General features: G+C 40.4%; 1 protein-coding gene across 2 annotated transcripts in view; it reads left to right on the forward strand.

The window, feature by feature from the left end:
• Window positions 1-232: 232 nt before the first annotated feature.
• Window positions 233-16,229, forward strand: part of BOD1L1 (biorientation of chromosomes in cell division 1 like 1) — a 56,076-nt gene continuing 40,079 nt past the window's right edge. Inside the window, exons 1-5 of one of the 2 annotated variants that reach the window (XM_059066301.2) lie at window positions 233-589; window positions 5,680-5,804; window positions 10,304-10,494; window positions 10,963-11,577; window positions 12,167-12,316. In XM_059066301.2, the coding sequence (XP_058922284.1) occupies window positions 353-589; window positions 5,680-5,804; window positions 10,304-10,494; window positions 10,963-11,577; window positions 12,167-12,316 (1,318 nt within the window). In that variant the 5' untranslated portion in view covers window positions 233-352. The remainder of the gene's footprint in view (window positions 590-5,679; window positions 5,805-10,303; window positions 10,495-10,962; window positions 11,578-12,166; window positions 12,317-16,229) is intronic. The other variant, XR_010841116.1, reaches the window with a different exon arrangement.

Consider the following 16,229-nt stretch of genomic DNA (forward strand, 5'->3'; position numbering starts at 1 on the left):
CCTGGGGTTCGCGTGAGTGAAACGCCCGACTGCCCTGCACTCCAGACCCAGGACCCGCGAGCAGAACCCGCCGCCCGCCGCCGCTTCCCTCACAGCCCAGCCTTGCGAGGGCGCCCGCAGTCGGAGACGGCTGGAACTGGCCCCTCGCGGTCCCCGTAGCCGGACCTTCGTTGCTATTGTCACCGCCTTTTCCTCCCTTCCCCCGGTTCCCTTTCACTTCCGGGGTTGCCCTGGATCCGCTGGTTCCGTAACAACATCCCGTTGGCTTACTTCAGGCAGAGGGGCCGGTGCAGCCGCCGCCTCCCAGGAGCGCCGCCCGCCTGGGCCTGCGCCCTCCCCGGCCCAGGCCGCCATGGCCACCAACCCGCAGCCTCAGCCTCCTCCTCCCGCGCCGCCGCCTCCCCCGCCGCAGCCGCAGCCGCCGCCGCCGCCGCCCGGCCCCGGGGCTGGCCCGGGCACGGGCGGGGCGGGCGGCGCGGGGGCCGGCGCCGGGGACCCACAGCTCGTGGCCATGATCGTGAACCACCTCAAAAGTCAAGGGCTCTTCGACCAGTTCCGCAGGGACTGCCTGGCCGACGTGGACACCAAGGTTCGGGGCGCGCGGGGCTGCGGGCGTGCGGGGACAGGGGAGGACCCGCGGGCCGCCTTGATGGGCAGTCTCCCACATCCGTCGATGGGCCGGCAGCGTCTTGGCTTCCCCTGCCGGGGCCCCTCTGAGGCGCGTCGCCCGCCGAGCTCCCTGTGCAGCCGCTTCCTTTCTGAGCTGCCGCTTTGTGCCCGGCACTGTGCAAGGCACGCTGTGTTCATTTATTCGCTTAGCCTTTCGTTCGTTTAACAGACTAGCGTTAAGCACCTCCGACGTGCCAGGCACTGCTTAGGTGCTGGGAATGTATGGGTGAGCAAGACGGAGTCACTGTTCTTTTGGAGACTCTTTTGGAAACATTAACGTTAACTGTGCTTTCATCTCAGATTCCCCCCCCCACACACACACGTTTACTTTGTATCCAAGTTATTTTTGCCTTCTCTCGAAGATTTCTGGTAAGGCTCATATCTTTGTCCTTTGCAGAAATTACTAAGTGGTAATGAAATTATTTGCAGTGTACATTGCTGGACTTTGTGAGGGGTGCAGGGGTGAAGAGGCAGAGCTGGAGAGATCAGGACTTTTGTTTCTACCGATGACTGATTTAGGTAGCTTAGGCCAGGTCACTTTTCTAAAGTGAGAAGGGAGGTGGGGTGAGGGGTGAGAAGCAGAGAAAACTGAGGAAAGGATGGAGGAGAGGGGGCAGCAGATATTGAAGTGGAAGAAGGACTGGACAAAAGAGTGAGTTCCGAAGAGTAAGTGGTAGAGGGGAAAGGTCAGCACGGTAGTTCCCTGAGTTAGGGGCTAGGAAGGGGAAGGGATTTTGATTTTTGTACCAAATGTCAAAGTGAAAGAAGCATTAGCAGGAACAGGTAAACTTAGCTGGTTTTGCAAGGGATGAGTAGAGGACACCAGGAAGGAGCACTCAGTGAGATGGATGGAAACCCAGTAGGGTCTGGAAGCAAGTGAAGCAGGAAGCTTCTGTTAGAAACAATTGTTTTCTTTCTTTTTTTTTTTCTTCTTAGGTCTGGTTTGGTTCACTGGTTTTAGAGTTTTGATGGGGTGAGGGTTTTCTCATAGTGTGTTCAGCTGTTCTAAAGAACCTCGTTTCTTTGAGAAAAGTGCTTTGTGGTGAACTGTGCACAATTCCTTTATCTTCTCTGGGAAACCGTTCCTGACATGTGGGAACATCTTCCCTTTTAAAAACTCTGGCCCACCTTGTAGACCAGAAATAGAATGTGCCTTTTTTGAGTTGTCAGAGTTTCTGCACCACAGAAAATTCAGTTTACTTGGAGATATTTATCTTTGTAGGAAGTATTGATATGTAGTTTTCTCACTTTTAGAGAATATGCACAACCACCTTTTTGAAAATAATGCCTATTGCCTCTTGCTTCCTTTCTCCCTCCCTCCCTCCGTTTTTCCCTTCCTTCCTTTCAAAGGACATGGCCAAGTAAATGTCACCCAACTAAATAAAGCTGGTTATTTGTATCCGGCAAGTAGAAATTTCACTTTGCTGTTCTCAGAAACCTACAAATCTGTGTGTTATTGTGTATGCAGATTGAAAATTTAATATGCAGAAGGTGGGGGCGAGGGGGCTGCAATGTCTAAGGCTCAACTTTGTCTTCATCCCCATCCGCATTGAGTGTTATTGCTGTATCTGTAATATCCCTGTCAGATCCTCTCAAAGTGGAGTCTTAAAACATTTCTTGGGCGGGAAGGAGGGAAGCGCAGGGCTTTGACAATCTAATGAAAACTAGGGAAAACGCACATATTCACATTAACATGCAGCCATAAGATCCAGCTAATGCTGAGGCTCCTCTGCTGTAGACTACCAGTTCCCAGACCCCTGGAGCAAGCTGAGAGGTTACAAAGCCACTCTGAGCCCTTTGCACTGAGTAGAGTATGTGAGGAGGGAAAATCAAGAGAGGCCCATCTTTCTGTCTCAGGCAGGGAGCTCACTGACCAAGTAAATATGGCATCTTTCACCGCAGGTGGTAAAGGCCAATTTTTGGATATTTTCTCAGTTATAAATGGCTCCTGGTCACTATGATTATTGTCTATTTCTTTTTAGATTCAAAAGGAAAATCGAAGACAGAAGTATATAAGTTTATTCACCCAACTAATACTCATTAGGTACCAGGCATTGTTTTAGGTGCCAGGGATATATAGCCGTGAACAAAAAGTCCCTGCTTATATGGAGCTTGAATCCCGGCAGAGAAAAACAGACAATAAATAATATGTGAGAGGTTCTATGGAAGAAAGAAAGCAGGATGAGGGTGGAAGGGATTGCTGATGTGTTTTGAGTAAGTTGTTCAGGGAAGATTTCAATGAGATGACATTTGAGCCATAACTGAAGGAGCTGTCCAGCTATCAGGGCTGAAGGTTCCAGGTGGAGACCACAGCAAGTTCGGAAGGCCTAAGGCAGAACCTACTGAGGGAGAAAGTGACAGGAGGTGAGGTAGAATTGCCCTTCCCCCCCCCGCCCCCGCACCCCCTTCACAGATCTGTCAGGCCTTGGAAGCCTTTGTAAGAGTTTGGCGCTTACTGGAGCTGAGAAGCCAGTGGCAGGAGTTGAGCAGAAGAAGGACATGGTCTGACTTCCATTTTAGGTAGCTTGACCTCGTATGATTGTTAACAGTGTCCCCTTTGCACCCAGTAATGATCTGGTTCGGACAATAAATTATATGGTCACCCTAATTTTAGAAGATTGGCACTAGCTGCACTGTGGAAAACAGACCTCAGACGAGCAAGGGTAATGCAGAGAGATCAGCAACAATAGTCTAGAAAGGAGATGAGAATGCTCTGGACCAGAGTGGTAGCAGTGAAGCAGGAGGGAAGTGGTCAGGTTCTGGCTGTTTTTTGATGCTAATGCTGACAGGATTTACTGATGGTTTTGGAAGAGGGGTGGAAGAGAAAGGGAGGAAGCCAGGAGGACATCAAGGCTTTTGACCCGGAGCACTGGAGAAGGAAGAAGAGATGGATACCTATTCCCAGAAGAGTAATGGAATCTAAAATATTTCTCTAGTCACTAGGCTTTTTACCTAAAGTAGAACTTAGAAACCAGGAGAATTACCTGTTGTATTTCAAATTGAAGCTTGCTTTATGGGGCAACTAGAGTGCTAAATTTGTTGTGATATTTGAGCCTGTTTCTGAGATTTGGGAATACTGCGAAGAAGATTTATGTTTTAGAATCATTGGGGAGAAAATTTTCATTCACATTGGTTTTGGATAAATGGAGCACATGAAAAATGATCTTGAGACCGTTTTTGGTAGGATTGAACATAGGTATTAGCAAAAGTCTGGAAATTGGAAGAGAGGAAGGGGTGTCACAAAGGGATAAAATCTTTATCATCTGTGTTACCTAGATAGTTACCCAGTCATCTCACCTGACAACTACTTTTCTGTTGCTTATCTGCCTAGCAGTGTGGAAAGGTGTGTGGAAACAAAGATTGAAGGAGTGGGAGGAACAGGCTTACATTTCAGTAGGGAGATAAATATTCCCCCTCTCCCCAAAATACAATACAACACAAGAATTACTTTAATGACAGTATGTATAGGAGATAGTTGGTACATGGGAGAAGGGCCATGGGAACCTACCTTGGGTGTCAGGATGACTTCACAGATTTGGGTGAACTCCAAAAGTGAGAAGTTTGCCAAATGGACAGGGAGAAAGAATGGTAGGTGCACAAGATTGAAGGCATGAGAACTTATCACTAGAGAATTAGCTTTGAAGGGTAAGGGAGCAAATAGCAGAAGACGAGGCTGTACAGTTTTGTTTTAAATCATTCGGAACACTCAAACTCATCTACGTTAAGAGTCACATAAAAGAAATATAAACAGCATGACATGTGGGGGACAGCTTGGAGGAACGAAGCATGCAGTTCTGACTGAGTGGTCAAACATTCCTTCTAGGCAGCATCCTTTTAAGATGAGATGACATAGTATGTGTCCTCTCTCCTGCTTCCCTTATGTCAGGAGTGCTCAGCTCTAGCACAGCTGACATTTTGGGCTGGATAGTTCTTTGTTGTGGGGATCTGTCCTGTGCACTGTAGGATATTCAGCAGCATCCCTGCCCTCGACACACTGGATGCCGGAAGCAACTCCCCTCAGCTGTGAGAATCCAAAATGTCTCCAGATGTTGCCAGATGTACCCCCCCACCCCGGGGTGGAGGGGGGTAACAATTGCTTCCAGTTATGAACTGGTGACCTATATCAAATTTAATGCCTAGCTCCAGTGGTTACCACTTAATAATTTCTCTTGAATCCATGTCTTTCAGTCCATTTTTGTCACCCCAGCACAGACCTTTATTATTCTAGTCATTGTATCCTTTCCTGAGTATATTATTTTGTGTCTCTTTACTCTTTCACCGTAGGAAGATTAAAAGCTTTATCAGAAAGCTTTTAATTTATCAGAAAGTTTTCATCAGAAAGCTCAGCTATCACATATCACTCTGCTTATATGTGTTGTGGGTTCCCGTTCTCTATCCCATAATTCCAGACTTTGTATACAGGTCCCCAGATCCTTCCAGGCCCTGGCCCCAAGCTCTGTCGCCAACTTCATTTCTCTGCTTTTTTTAATAGTCTCTTCTCCATCCAAATTGGATTTAACAATGTGGGGGCTCCCTAATGCTCCTGACCCCACGTTTTCTCGTCCACTTGCTCTTATATTGTTGGGTGTACCTGCAAGGCCTGCCTTTCCTAGTCCCAGCTGTGTTGTGAAACTCAGGTGCCGCGTTCTCAATGAAGGCTTACTTTCTCTGCTCCTCTCCCTTTCTTTGCTCCAAATCATCTAACAGTAACACTTATTGGTATCTTATTTTCTAGTCCCTTGTCTGTAAAAATAGGAGGTATGTCTGTCTTCTTTGTATTCCTCATCTCCAAACATATTGTCTTAGACAAAATAAAATAAGTGGTATTTGAATGACTCTGAAATTATCCTGAAGCAGGATTGTCATAAACTGTGAAACTTTGTTGCCACATTGACAACTGTAATCTATGAAATGTTTAACACTGTTAAAGATACTCAAATTCCTGAGACTATCGACATTGTGTAACAGTGGAGATTTTTAACATTATGTCTTTTTTCTTCTTCTTTCTAGCCTGCCTATCAGAATCTGAGACAACGTGTTGACAACTTTGTTGCAAACCACTTAGCAACTCATACGTGGAGTCCGCACCTCAATAAGAACCAGCTAAGAAACAATATTCGACAGCAAGTGCTCAAGTAAGCCTCAGAATTGCAGTTTCTACAAGGGCTTGAGAATGTCACCATATACTTTGCCTGAAAGCAGAGACATTGTGCAGAAGTTTGTTCACCCAGTGATAATTTTGTCAAGTTTGGTGTGGCTACTTTATATTATGATATGGTGTGATTTTAGAGTAGGCTCTAATCACTTCACATTTCCCCCATAAATTTAATAGTCTGATTTCTCCTGTAGACCTTTGGAAATATTGAGGGAAGGGAATGACATGACTTCAAAAAAAAAAAAGAAACCCTCTAGATGTGATATGAATAGATGGTTAATGCCAGATTGGTAAATATATCCTATACAGTTACATTCACAATTATTCTCTTGGCCCTAAAAGAACAGGCTTTATTATTCCTGATTTACAAATTAAGGTCATTAATACATTAAAGGTATTATAAATACATACATTATATACATATCATACATATGTGTATATTATATTACACATACATATTATACATACATACATTAACGGTCACTGAAATTAAAACATTTTTCCATGATTTGAGGCTGTGTCTTCTGTGTTCTAATATTGCCCCTCGCTTTTTCTTTTTTCTTGCATTTTACTGAGATTTTACCTGTGCTTTTTAATGACATATCCAAAAAAGGTAGGAGAAGTGCATTTAGACATGTCGGAGTCATTTTTTGGTAAACATAAAGAGAGTGAGAAAAGCTGGAATGTTTAGACGGACCTAAAAAAAAATCATATTTATTCCCCCAAAAGCAGATTAACAATATTATCTTGTTCTTGAATATAAGTATTTGCAAGACAAGAAGACTTGGGCCCTCTATCCCTGCTTCACACCCCCAAAAAGTGACTACATTGTTTAAAAACTGCCTTAGTCTCCCTGCCTTGACAAATATTTACGAAATGTGGCTTTTAAACAGTTAAACAAATGTTTTTACAGCTGTTACCTCTTTTATTTATTTATTTATTTATTTGGCTGTGTTGGGTCTTCGTTGCTGCGTGTGGGCTTTCTCTAGTTGCAGCAAGTGGGGGTTACTCTTCCTTGCGATGTACGGGCTTCTCATTGCAATGGCTTCTCTTGTTGCAGAGTAGGGGTCTAGGTGCACAGACTTCAGTAGTTGTGGCACGCGTGCCCAGCTGCTCCGCAGCATGTGAGATCCTCCCAGACCAGGGATCAAATCCATGTCCCCTGCATTGGCAGGTGGACTCTTAACCACTGCTCCACCAGGGAAGTCCCTACAGCTGTTACCTCTTAATTCCCTCTTGTCCCTCAGGAACCTTGCACACCTATCTAGTGTGCTGCTCCATTGATAGTTCCACCCACAGGAAGCCCCACAAATAAAAACTTTACACTCTGACTCAAAGACCCATTTAGCCACAGGTAATACTAGATACTAGGTGCCTGGGGGCTCAGACTCTGTGTCCTAGTAAATAAGAGAAGAGGGAAATTTGACAATAGCTTTGTTGTCTGCATTTTAAAGGATGTTCAGGAACCTGTAAAAGAGTCCAGGTGAGATGAAAGATGCCATTAGAGGGCTGCATAATAATACCTTTTGGGAAAAAGTCAAAGCCTTTCCTGTTGGGTGGCAGGCCTGGGGAGATTACTCATTTCCAGACCTTCAAGAGAACAATAACCAAAATAGTAGGGGGATGGGAGGCTAAGGGTGGGATGGGGGAGGGAAGCTTACTGACTCTGTCCACACTTGCAGAGCACTGTCACGCAACAATTTGCATATGTGCTTCCTTCTCACAAAGGATAACATTGCTTTAAAAGCGGAAGGGGAGAGTCTTGGATTCTTTTTTCTTTTTCCATATATTGAGAGACTAAATGGAAGGCAAATTTCCTGGAATTTATTCCTTAGCATACAGAACCTATAAAGTAGGGAAACAGTCATTTATTCTGTTCTTCAAAAGGGAACTAAACTCAATCGTGCCCATGTAAAATCAAGCACTTAAAATTGTTGTTGTACCAATATAAGGCATTGTTTTCACAGAATCTTGTTTGGTGAGGGATTGCTGGACACATCAGTAGAGGGTTCTTGTGACTATCAGCAATTAACACTAGAGCAGTCCACCTATGGGTGATGAGCACCCTCCTCTAGAGACGTTTTAGAACAGGGGAAGTAGCTGTCTCTTGGGTAATATAGGCATTGCTCTTACTGGGATATCTGTATGTTTTCTTCTAGCTCTGTTATTTATTTTTAATAGAACTGTTCTCATTTAAATTCCATTAGTAAATTTACATCTCTTAAATAACATGTTAAAGTTTCTTAAAAGACTAGTTGTGTCTAACTAATGGTATAGGGATGGACTATCACCTATAAATACAGTTTCAGACAGTTTTTCTTACATGTACTTTGAGAAATACTCAGTTGACTCTGTTAGATTGAACCATCTACAATTGCCATTTTTGTAGGACAAAATAGTCTAATATCAGCAGTTTTGGATGGTTCAGTTTAACAGCCAATCTGCCAACTCAAGAGATGGAAAAAAGTTTTATTTTATTCTATTTATGCATTCGTTTATACAGCAGAACCTAAAAATGCTAGGGAGCTCAGAAATAATTACCTTAACTGTACAGTGTTTAAAAGGAAGACAAGGAAGTAGCTTTAACCAAGACAGTGCCAGCTGCTGGCATTTTGGCTTTGCCCTTGAACCTAGAAGTGTGGCTTCTCCTCCCTCTGGTGAGGCAGCTTTGGCCACATCTCAGTGAAGTGAGCCCATGAAGAGCAATGTGGTCGCTAGCACTGGCTTCCATTTTTGTTTTTGTTTTTGTTTTTGTTTTTCCTTTAACATCTTCATTGGAGTATAATTGCTTTACAGTGTTATGTTAGTTTCTGCTGTATAACAAAGTGAATCAGCTATATGCATACATTTTTAAGATCAGAGCTGACCTCTGAGTGAGAGTAGACTAAAGTACACAAAGGCCCAGAACATAGGCATCAGGGAAAGAGACTGAAGCAGTAATTTGGAGATGGGTGGGTTTTATTTTTTATTTTGTGCCTTTGTGCTTGTGCCTTAAATCAAAACATTTTTCAGATTGCTTGTCATTGCTTCTTTTCCACCTGCTACATTTTAAAGACACCTCTAAGATGTAACAACAATGTTTTCAGGATTTGCTTTTTTTTGTTTTTTTGTATTATATCTTAGAACTTTAGAAAGCAGGTTACCTACTTTGGGCAGTGTTGACTCATTTTTCTCTATGGCCCACATAAATGGAATTATAATATCCCAGGGCTGCGAGGTGCCTCAGGAAATGAAAATCACATCCATCCTGCGCTCCAGACAGTGCTGCACTCAGAAATAGCATTGCAAAGTATAAGGAGAGACACCTCACCCACTATGCAGGGAGAGCCTGAGGCCTCGGAGCTGCAGAAGACCAACACCCCACTCTCCCAACTCTATCCAGAGAACTGTGACTCCTCAAGTTCTTTGTTAGAAAGGAACAAGGTGGAAGTGTTTCTTCAGATAAATTCATGTCATCTTATTTTGCTCAGACACCTTTGTGATTTTCTGCACGGTTCAGACTTTACTGTCCCTTTTGCTTCTCTGTCTCTTATGTATGATATTTCTTTGTGCACTTTCTTCCCCTTCTCTTCTTTGGAAATCAGGCTTTCCTTAGGAAAGCTTTTACAAATAATCTCAGACATAGGTAATAATAGTAATATCCTATTCTTTTCCTACAGTGTATGGTGTGTTCTAGTGCCTATCATGTTGTATTTTGTTTGTGTCTCTCTCTCCCACCAGAACAGGGACCAGGTCTGATTTGTAGTGGCCCAGTGGCTAGCATGGTACCTGTTGTATAGATGACTCGTACATAATTGTTGAATGAATACATCATTTAGTTTTTATAGCAAGAAGATAATAAAAAGAAGGCAAGAAGTCTTAAGTTTTATTTTTATTCTTCTAAAGTTTTCTTTCTTTTTCTTTTTTTTTCCTTCTTTGTAAGTTTGGTAAAATTATACTTTGTGTATATTCTTCAGTTTTCCTGGAGGCTCTGATACTTACAAAAGGCTTACATTTCTCTTGTCAAAAAAGAAAAAAAAAAGAGGTTGCAGAATCCATAGATTTATTTTATACCCAGAGCTCAGCTTTAATGATCATTTATTCCTATCACTAAATGATCACTAAGGTCATTTAGTGAGATAAGCCATGGGCAGGATTGAGGTAAGATAAGCATCACCTACAAGCCTGGTCTTTAGGTAATGTGCTGGGTCTAGTTCTAAGGGTATTTTGTTTTGCTTTTGTTCTGTCTGCCTTAGTATTTCCACTGGTGACTCAGTGGTAGGAAGTTTACATATTTTTTTTGCAGTATGGTGTATTAAATGCCACTGTATTGTGAAACATTTTCTTTTCTGTATTCTTTCTGTATATTCCAAGTGAATGGATTGGAGGTAATTTAAGGTTGAACATGTATGTAATAGATATGGCTTTACTTAAAAGTAATTAATGCAAATAATGTAGTATTATCTTTTTCACCTTTCTGTAAATTACCCTGTGTTTCAGATCAGGAATGTTGGAGTCTGGTATTGACAGAATTATTTCTCAGGTTGTGGATCCAAAGATTAACCACACATTCAGACCTCAGGTGGAGAAAGCTGTGCATGAGTTTTTGGCCACGCTAAATCACAAAGAGGAAACAGGTGGCAGCACAGCCCCCGATGATGAGAAACCAGACTCTTCCATCCTTACACAAGGTGCTTTGCTTTTACTCTTGGTCAGTTCCATTGCTTTCCTTCTTGAACTGAGTATCAAGTTAGGGTATTTAGTTCTTTAAAACGTTTATCTGTTTGGCTCCTCTAGTGAAATTATATTTATTTTAATTATCACCCAGATTCTTCAACTGGCATAACATTTTTTTTTAAGGATAAGCATTTTAGTAATGTAGTGTTTGTGTTTGTGTGTTTCAATAGAGGGGATAATTAAAATAATTAGAAAATACATCCTTTTTCTGAGAACTAGTCTAGTCTCACATTTGCTGGTGACTTTCCTAATGTACTGTATTACAGAGGTAGAGAATTTAGAATGTGTTAAGTACTAGCACCAGTACCTGAAAGTCTAAAGGTGATGTGTCATATGAAGATGACAGTGGCAAGGGGCCTTGATTCAGCAGAGGGGTTTACCTTCTGCATAAATTTATTCTAAAACATGTGTTTCCCTTGAAGGTGTCCCTGCCCCTGGGGCCAGTGCGAATGTGGCCAGTGATGCCATGTCAATCTTGGAAACCATCACTTCTCTTAACCAAGAAGCTAGTGCTGCCAGGGCTTCGACAGAAACATCAAATGCAAAGACCAGTGAGAGAATACCCAAAAAACTCCTGTCTCAGCCAAGCACTGAGACTACTGCTGAGAAAGAGAGAACTTCAGAGGACACGGCTGATAAAGAAAAATCTACACCTGACTCTGCAGGGGAAGGACAGGAAACAGTCCCTAAGTCTGAAGAATTTAGTGATCTCCCTTGTCCAGTTGAAGAAATTAAAAATCACATAAAAGAAAGTAATAGTTCAGTTCTGCTAAATAAGGATGTTCAACAAGAAAGCAGTGACCAAAAAAATAAATCAACAGACAAAGGTGAAAAGAAGCCAGACAGCAATGAAAAGGGAGAAAGAAAGAAAGAAAAGAAGGAAAAGACTGAAAAGAAATTTGATCACTCAAAAAGGAGTGAAGATGTCCAAAAAGTAAAAGATGAAAAACAAGCAAAGGATAAAGAAGTAGAGTGTTCAAAACTTCCCTCAGAAAAAAACAATAATAAAGCTAAAACCAGCGAAGGGACCAAAGAAGGTAAAAACTTGGAAAAAACAACAACAGTTTAAAGAACCATGAGTGTCCATTGGGGGCACATCAGATTTGCCTTCAAATTTTAATAAAATGTATTTGATACATGTGTTTTAAAAGCCTGAAAACTCATATCCTCTTTGCTAAAAGATGAGCAATAAATATTTGTATATTTCTTTTCTATACTAATGTACCAATTCACAAAGTAAATGAACAGAGAAGTTCTAAACCTTATAATGTAACTCTTGTAATTTATTCATATACATTATTCCAAGCAACTTAATTCATAATCTTTAAAGTATTAGACAGTAAATATTTCAGCTCCTTACTTAAAATTTCCTTTGTTTATATCATTCAGACCATGAATTATGAGTTTCATTAATTTTACAGGATAATTTGCCTTTGTATTTTCTGCAAACAACTGTACCTTATTTGATATTGGCTACTAATGCTGAGAGATTATTTCTGAAGTTGAAGTTCTTTTTATTTGACAGTATTTAAACCAGAAAATTTTTAATGTAATTTAGGAATTGGGTGCTGTGTGTATTCTTATATAACAAGATGACTTATTTTCTGTTATATTTCCTTCTTGAAGATTTCTCTTTGATAGATTCTGATGTGGATGGACTTACAGACATCACAGTTAGCTCTGTCCACACCAGTGACCTTTCATCTTTTGAAGAAGACACTGAGGAGGAAGTTGTAATGTCTGACAGCATGGAAGAAGGAGAGATTACATCAGATGGTAAAACATTTTACCTAATAATGCCTTTGTGAAGCTTCCCGTTGAACAGTATTTGTATATTCAGATGGCTGTATCATGAAAGACAGTGTGGTACAGTGGCAAGAGCGTGGGACTTTATAGTTGGAAGATTTGTTCCTGAGTCCCAGCTCTGAGGTTGTCTGTCTGAGCAAGCTTGGTAAGTTACTAAACCTCAACAAGCCTAAGTTCTCTATCTCTTAACTCCATTCCCTAGGATTATTATAAAAGATCTTGTACGAATGTGCCATGTGTCAGTAGCACAGTCCACAAGACTGCCCTCATGTTTGACACCAATTGCAAATTCGGAGTCCCCAAGACCAACTTTAGGTTTGGTAATTCACTAGAAGGATTCACAGAACTCATTGAAAGTTCTTAAACTCATAGTTATGGTTTATTACAGCTAAGGGACACATTAAAATCAGCCAAGGGAAGAGACACATAGGCTAGAGTCTGGCAAAGTTCACACATAGAGCTTCCACTTGTCCTTTCTTTTTCTTTTTCTTTTTTTATTTTTTTTAATTTTTTTTTATTTTATTGAAGTCTAGCTGATTTACAATGTTGTGTTAATTTCTGCTACACAGCAAAGTGATTCAGTTATACATTCATATACATTCTTTTTCATATTCCTTTCCATTATGGTTTGTCACAGGATATATTTTTGTAACATTTTATTTTATACTGGAGTATAGTTGATTAACAATGCTGTGTTAGTTTCAGGTGTACAACAAAGTGATTCAGTTATACATGTATCTATTCTTTTTCAAATTCTTTTCCCAATTAGGTTGTTACAGAATATTGAACAGAGTTCCCTGTGCTATACAGTAGGTCCTTGTTGGTAATCCATTTTAAATACAGCAGTGTGTACATGGAAATCCCAAACTCCCTAACTATCCCTCCCTCCCATTCTTCCCCCCTTGGTAAGCATAAGTTCATTCTCTAAGTCTGCAAGTCTGTTTCTGTTGTGTAAAGAAGTTCATTTGTATCATTTTTTTTAGATTCTGCATATAAGCGATATCATACTATATTTCTCTTTCTCTGTCTGACTTACTTTACTCAGTATGACAATCTGTAGGTCCATCCATGTTGCTGCAAATGGCATTGTTTCATTATATTTAATGGCTGAGTAATAATCCATTGTATATATGTACCACATCTTCTTTATCCATTCTTCTGTCAATGGACATTTAGTTTGCTTCCATGTCTCAGCTATTGTAAACAGCGCTGCAATGAACGTTGGGGTGCATGTATCCTTCCAGACCATGTTTTTGTACAGGTATATGCCCAGGAGTGGGATTGCAGGATCATATGCTAGCTCTGTTTTTAGTTTCTTAGGGAACCTCCATACTGTTCTCCATAGTGGCTGTGTCAGTTTATATTCCCACCAACAGTGTGGGAGGGCTCCCTTCTCTCCACACCCTCTCCAGCATTTATTGTTTGTGGAGTTTTTGATGATGGCCTGGTGGTGTGAGGTAATATCTCATTGTAGTTTTGATTTGCATTTCTCTAATAATTAGTGATGTTGAGTATCTTTTCATGTGCCTCTTGGGCATCTGTATGTCTTCTTTGGAGAAATATCTGTTTAGGTCTTCTGCCTATTTGTCGATTGTGTTGTTTGTTTTGATGATATTAAGCCGCATGAGCTGATTGTAAATTTTGGAGACAGATCCCTTGTCAGTCACATCATTTGCAAATATTTTCTCCCAATCTCTGATTGTCTTTTCATTTTGTTTGTTGTTTCCTTTGCTGTGCAAAAGCTCTTAAGTTTAATTAGGTCCCATTTATTTATTTTTGTTTTTATTTCCATTACTCTGGGAGATGGATTGAAAAAGATTGCTGCGATTTATGTCAGAGAGTGTTCTGCCTGTGTTTTCCTCTAAGAGTTTTGCAGTGTCCAGTCTCACATTTAGGTCTTTAATCCATTCTGAGTTTATTTTTGTGTATGGTGTTAAAAGACTGTTATAATTTCATTTTTTATACATGTAGCTGTCCAGTTTTCCCAGCACCACTTATTGAAGAGACTGTCTTTCCTCCATTGTGTAGTCTTGCCTCTTTTGTTGTAGATTAATTGACCATAGGTGCATGGGTTTGTCTCTGGGCTTTCTATCCTGTTCCATCGATCTATAGTTCTATTTTTGTGTCAGTACCATTCTGTTCTAATGACTAGAGCTTTGCAGTATAGTCTGAAGTCCGGGTGCCTGATTCTTCCAGCTGCAATTTTCTTTCTCAAGATTGCTTTGGCTATTCGGGGCCTCTTGTGTCTCCATACATATTTTAAGATTGTTTTAGTTCTGTGAAAAATGCTATTGGTAATTTGATAGGGATTGCATTGAATCTGTAGATTGCCTTTAGTAGTATAGTCATTTTGACAATATAGATTCTTCCGATCCAAGAATATGGTATATCTTTCCATCTGTTTGTGTCATCTTTGATTTCTTTCATCAGCATCTTACAGTTTTCGGAGTACAGGTTTTTTGTCTCCTTAAGTAGGTTTATTTCTACATATATTATTCTTTTAGATGCGATGTTAAGTGGGATTGTTTCTTGAATTTCTCTTTTGACCTTTTGTTTAGTGTATAGAAATGAAAGAGATTTCTGTGTATTAATTTTGTAGCCTGCGACTTTACCGAATTCATTGATGAGCTCTAGTAGTTTTCTGGTAGCATCTTTGGGATTTTGTGCATATAGTATCATATCATCTGCAGACAGTGACAGTTTAACTTCTTTTCCAATTTGGATTCCTTTTATTTATTTATTTATTTTCTGACTTCTGAAACCATGTTGAATAAAAGTGGCGAAAGCAGACATCCTTGTCTTGTTCCTGATCTTAGAGGAAATGCTTTTAGCTTTTTTCACTGCTGAGTATCATGTTAACTGTAGGTTTATGTATATAGCCTTTATTATGTTGAGGTATGTTCTGTCTGTGCCCACTTTCTGGAGAGTTTTTTATCATAAATGGGTGTTGAATTTTGTCAAAAGCTTTTTCTGCATCTGTTAAGATGATGATATGGGTTTTACTCTTCAATTTGTTCTTGTATCACATTGATTGATTTGCAGAAATTAAAAAATCCTTGTATCCCTGGGATGGATCCTACTTGATCATGGTGTATGATCCTTTTAATGTACTGTTAGATTCAGATTGCTAGTATTTTGAGGATTTTTGTGTCTATGTTCATCAGTGATACTGGCCTGTAATTTTCTTTTTTTGTGATATCTTTGTCTGGTTTTGGTATCAGGGTGATGGTGGCCTCATACAATGAATTTGGGCATTTTCCTCCATCTACAATTTTTTGGAACAATTTCAGAAAGATAGGTGTTAGCTATTTTCTAAATGTTTCATAGAATTCACCTGTGAAGCCATCTGGTCTTGGACTTTTGTTTGTTGGGAGTTTTTTAATCACAGTTTCAATTTGAGTACTTGTGATCAGTCTGTTCATATTTCCTATTTCTTCCTGGTCAGTCTTCGGAGATTGTACCTTTCTACGAATTTGTCCATTTCTTCCAGATTGTCCATTTTATTGGCATACAGTTGCTTATCATAGTCTCTTAGGATGCTTTGTATTTCTGCGGTGTCTGTTGTAACTTCTTTTTCATTTCTAATTTTATTGATTTCAGTCCTCTTCCTCTTTTTCTTGATGAGTCTGGCTAATGGTTTATCAATTTTGTTTATCTTCTCAAAGAACCAGCTTTCAGTTTTATTGATCTTTGCTATTGTTTTCTTCATCTCTATTTCATTTATTTCTGTCCTGGTCTTTATAATTTCTTTCCTTCTACTGACTTTAGGTTTTGCTTGTTTTTCTTTCTCTAGTTGCTTTAGGTGTAAGATTCGGTTGTTTATTTGAGATTTTTCTTTTTTCCTGAGGTAATACTGTATTGCTATAAACTTCCCTCTTACAAC

The sequence above is a fragment of the Kogia breviceps genome, chromosome 6 (assembly GCF_026419965.1).
Source record: "Kogia breviceps isolate mKogBre1 chromosome 6, mKogBre1 haplotype 1, whole genome shotgun sequence".
In the NCBI taxonomy this organism is placed as follows: Eukaryota; Metazoa; Chordata; class Mammalia; order Artiodactyla; family Physeteridae; genus Kogia; species Kogia breviceps.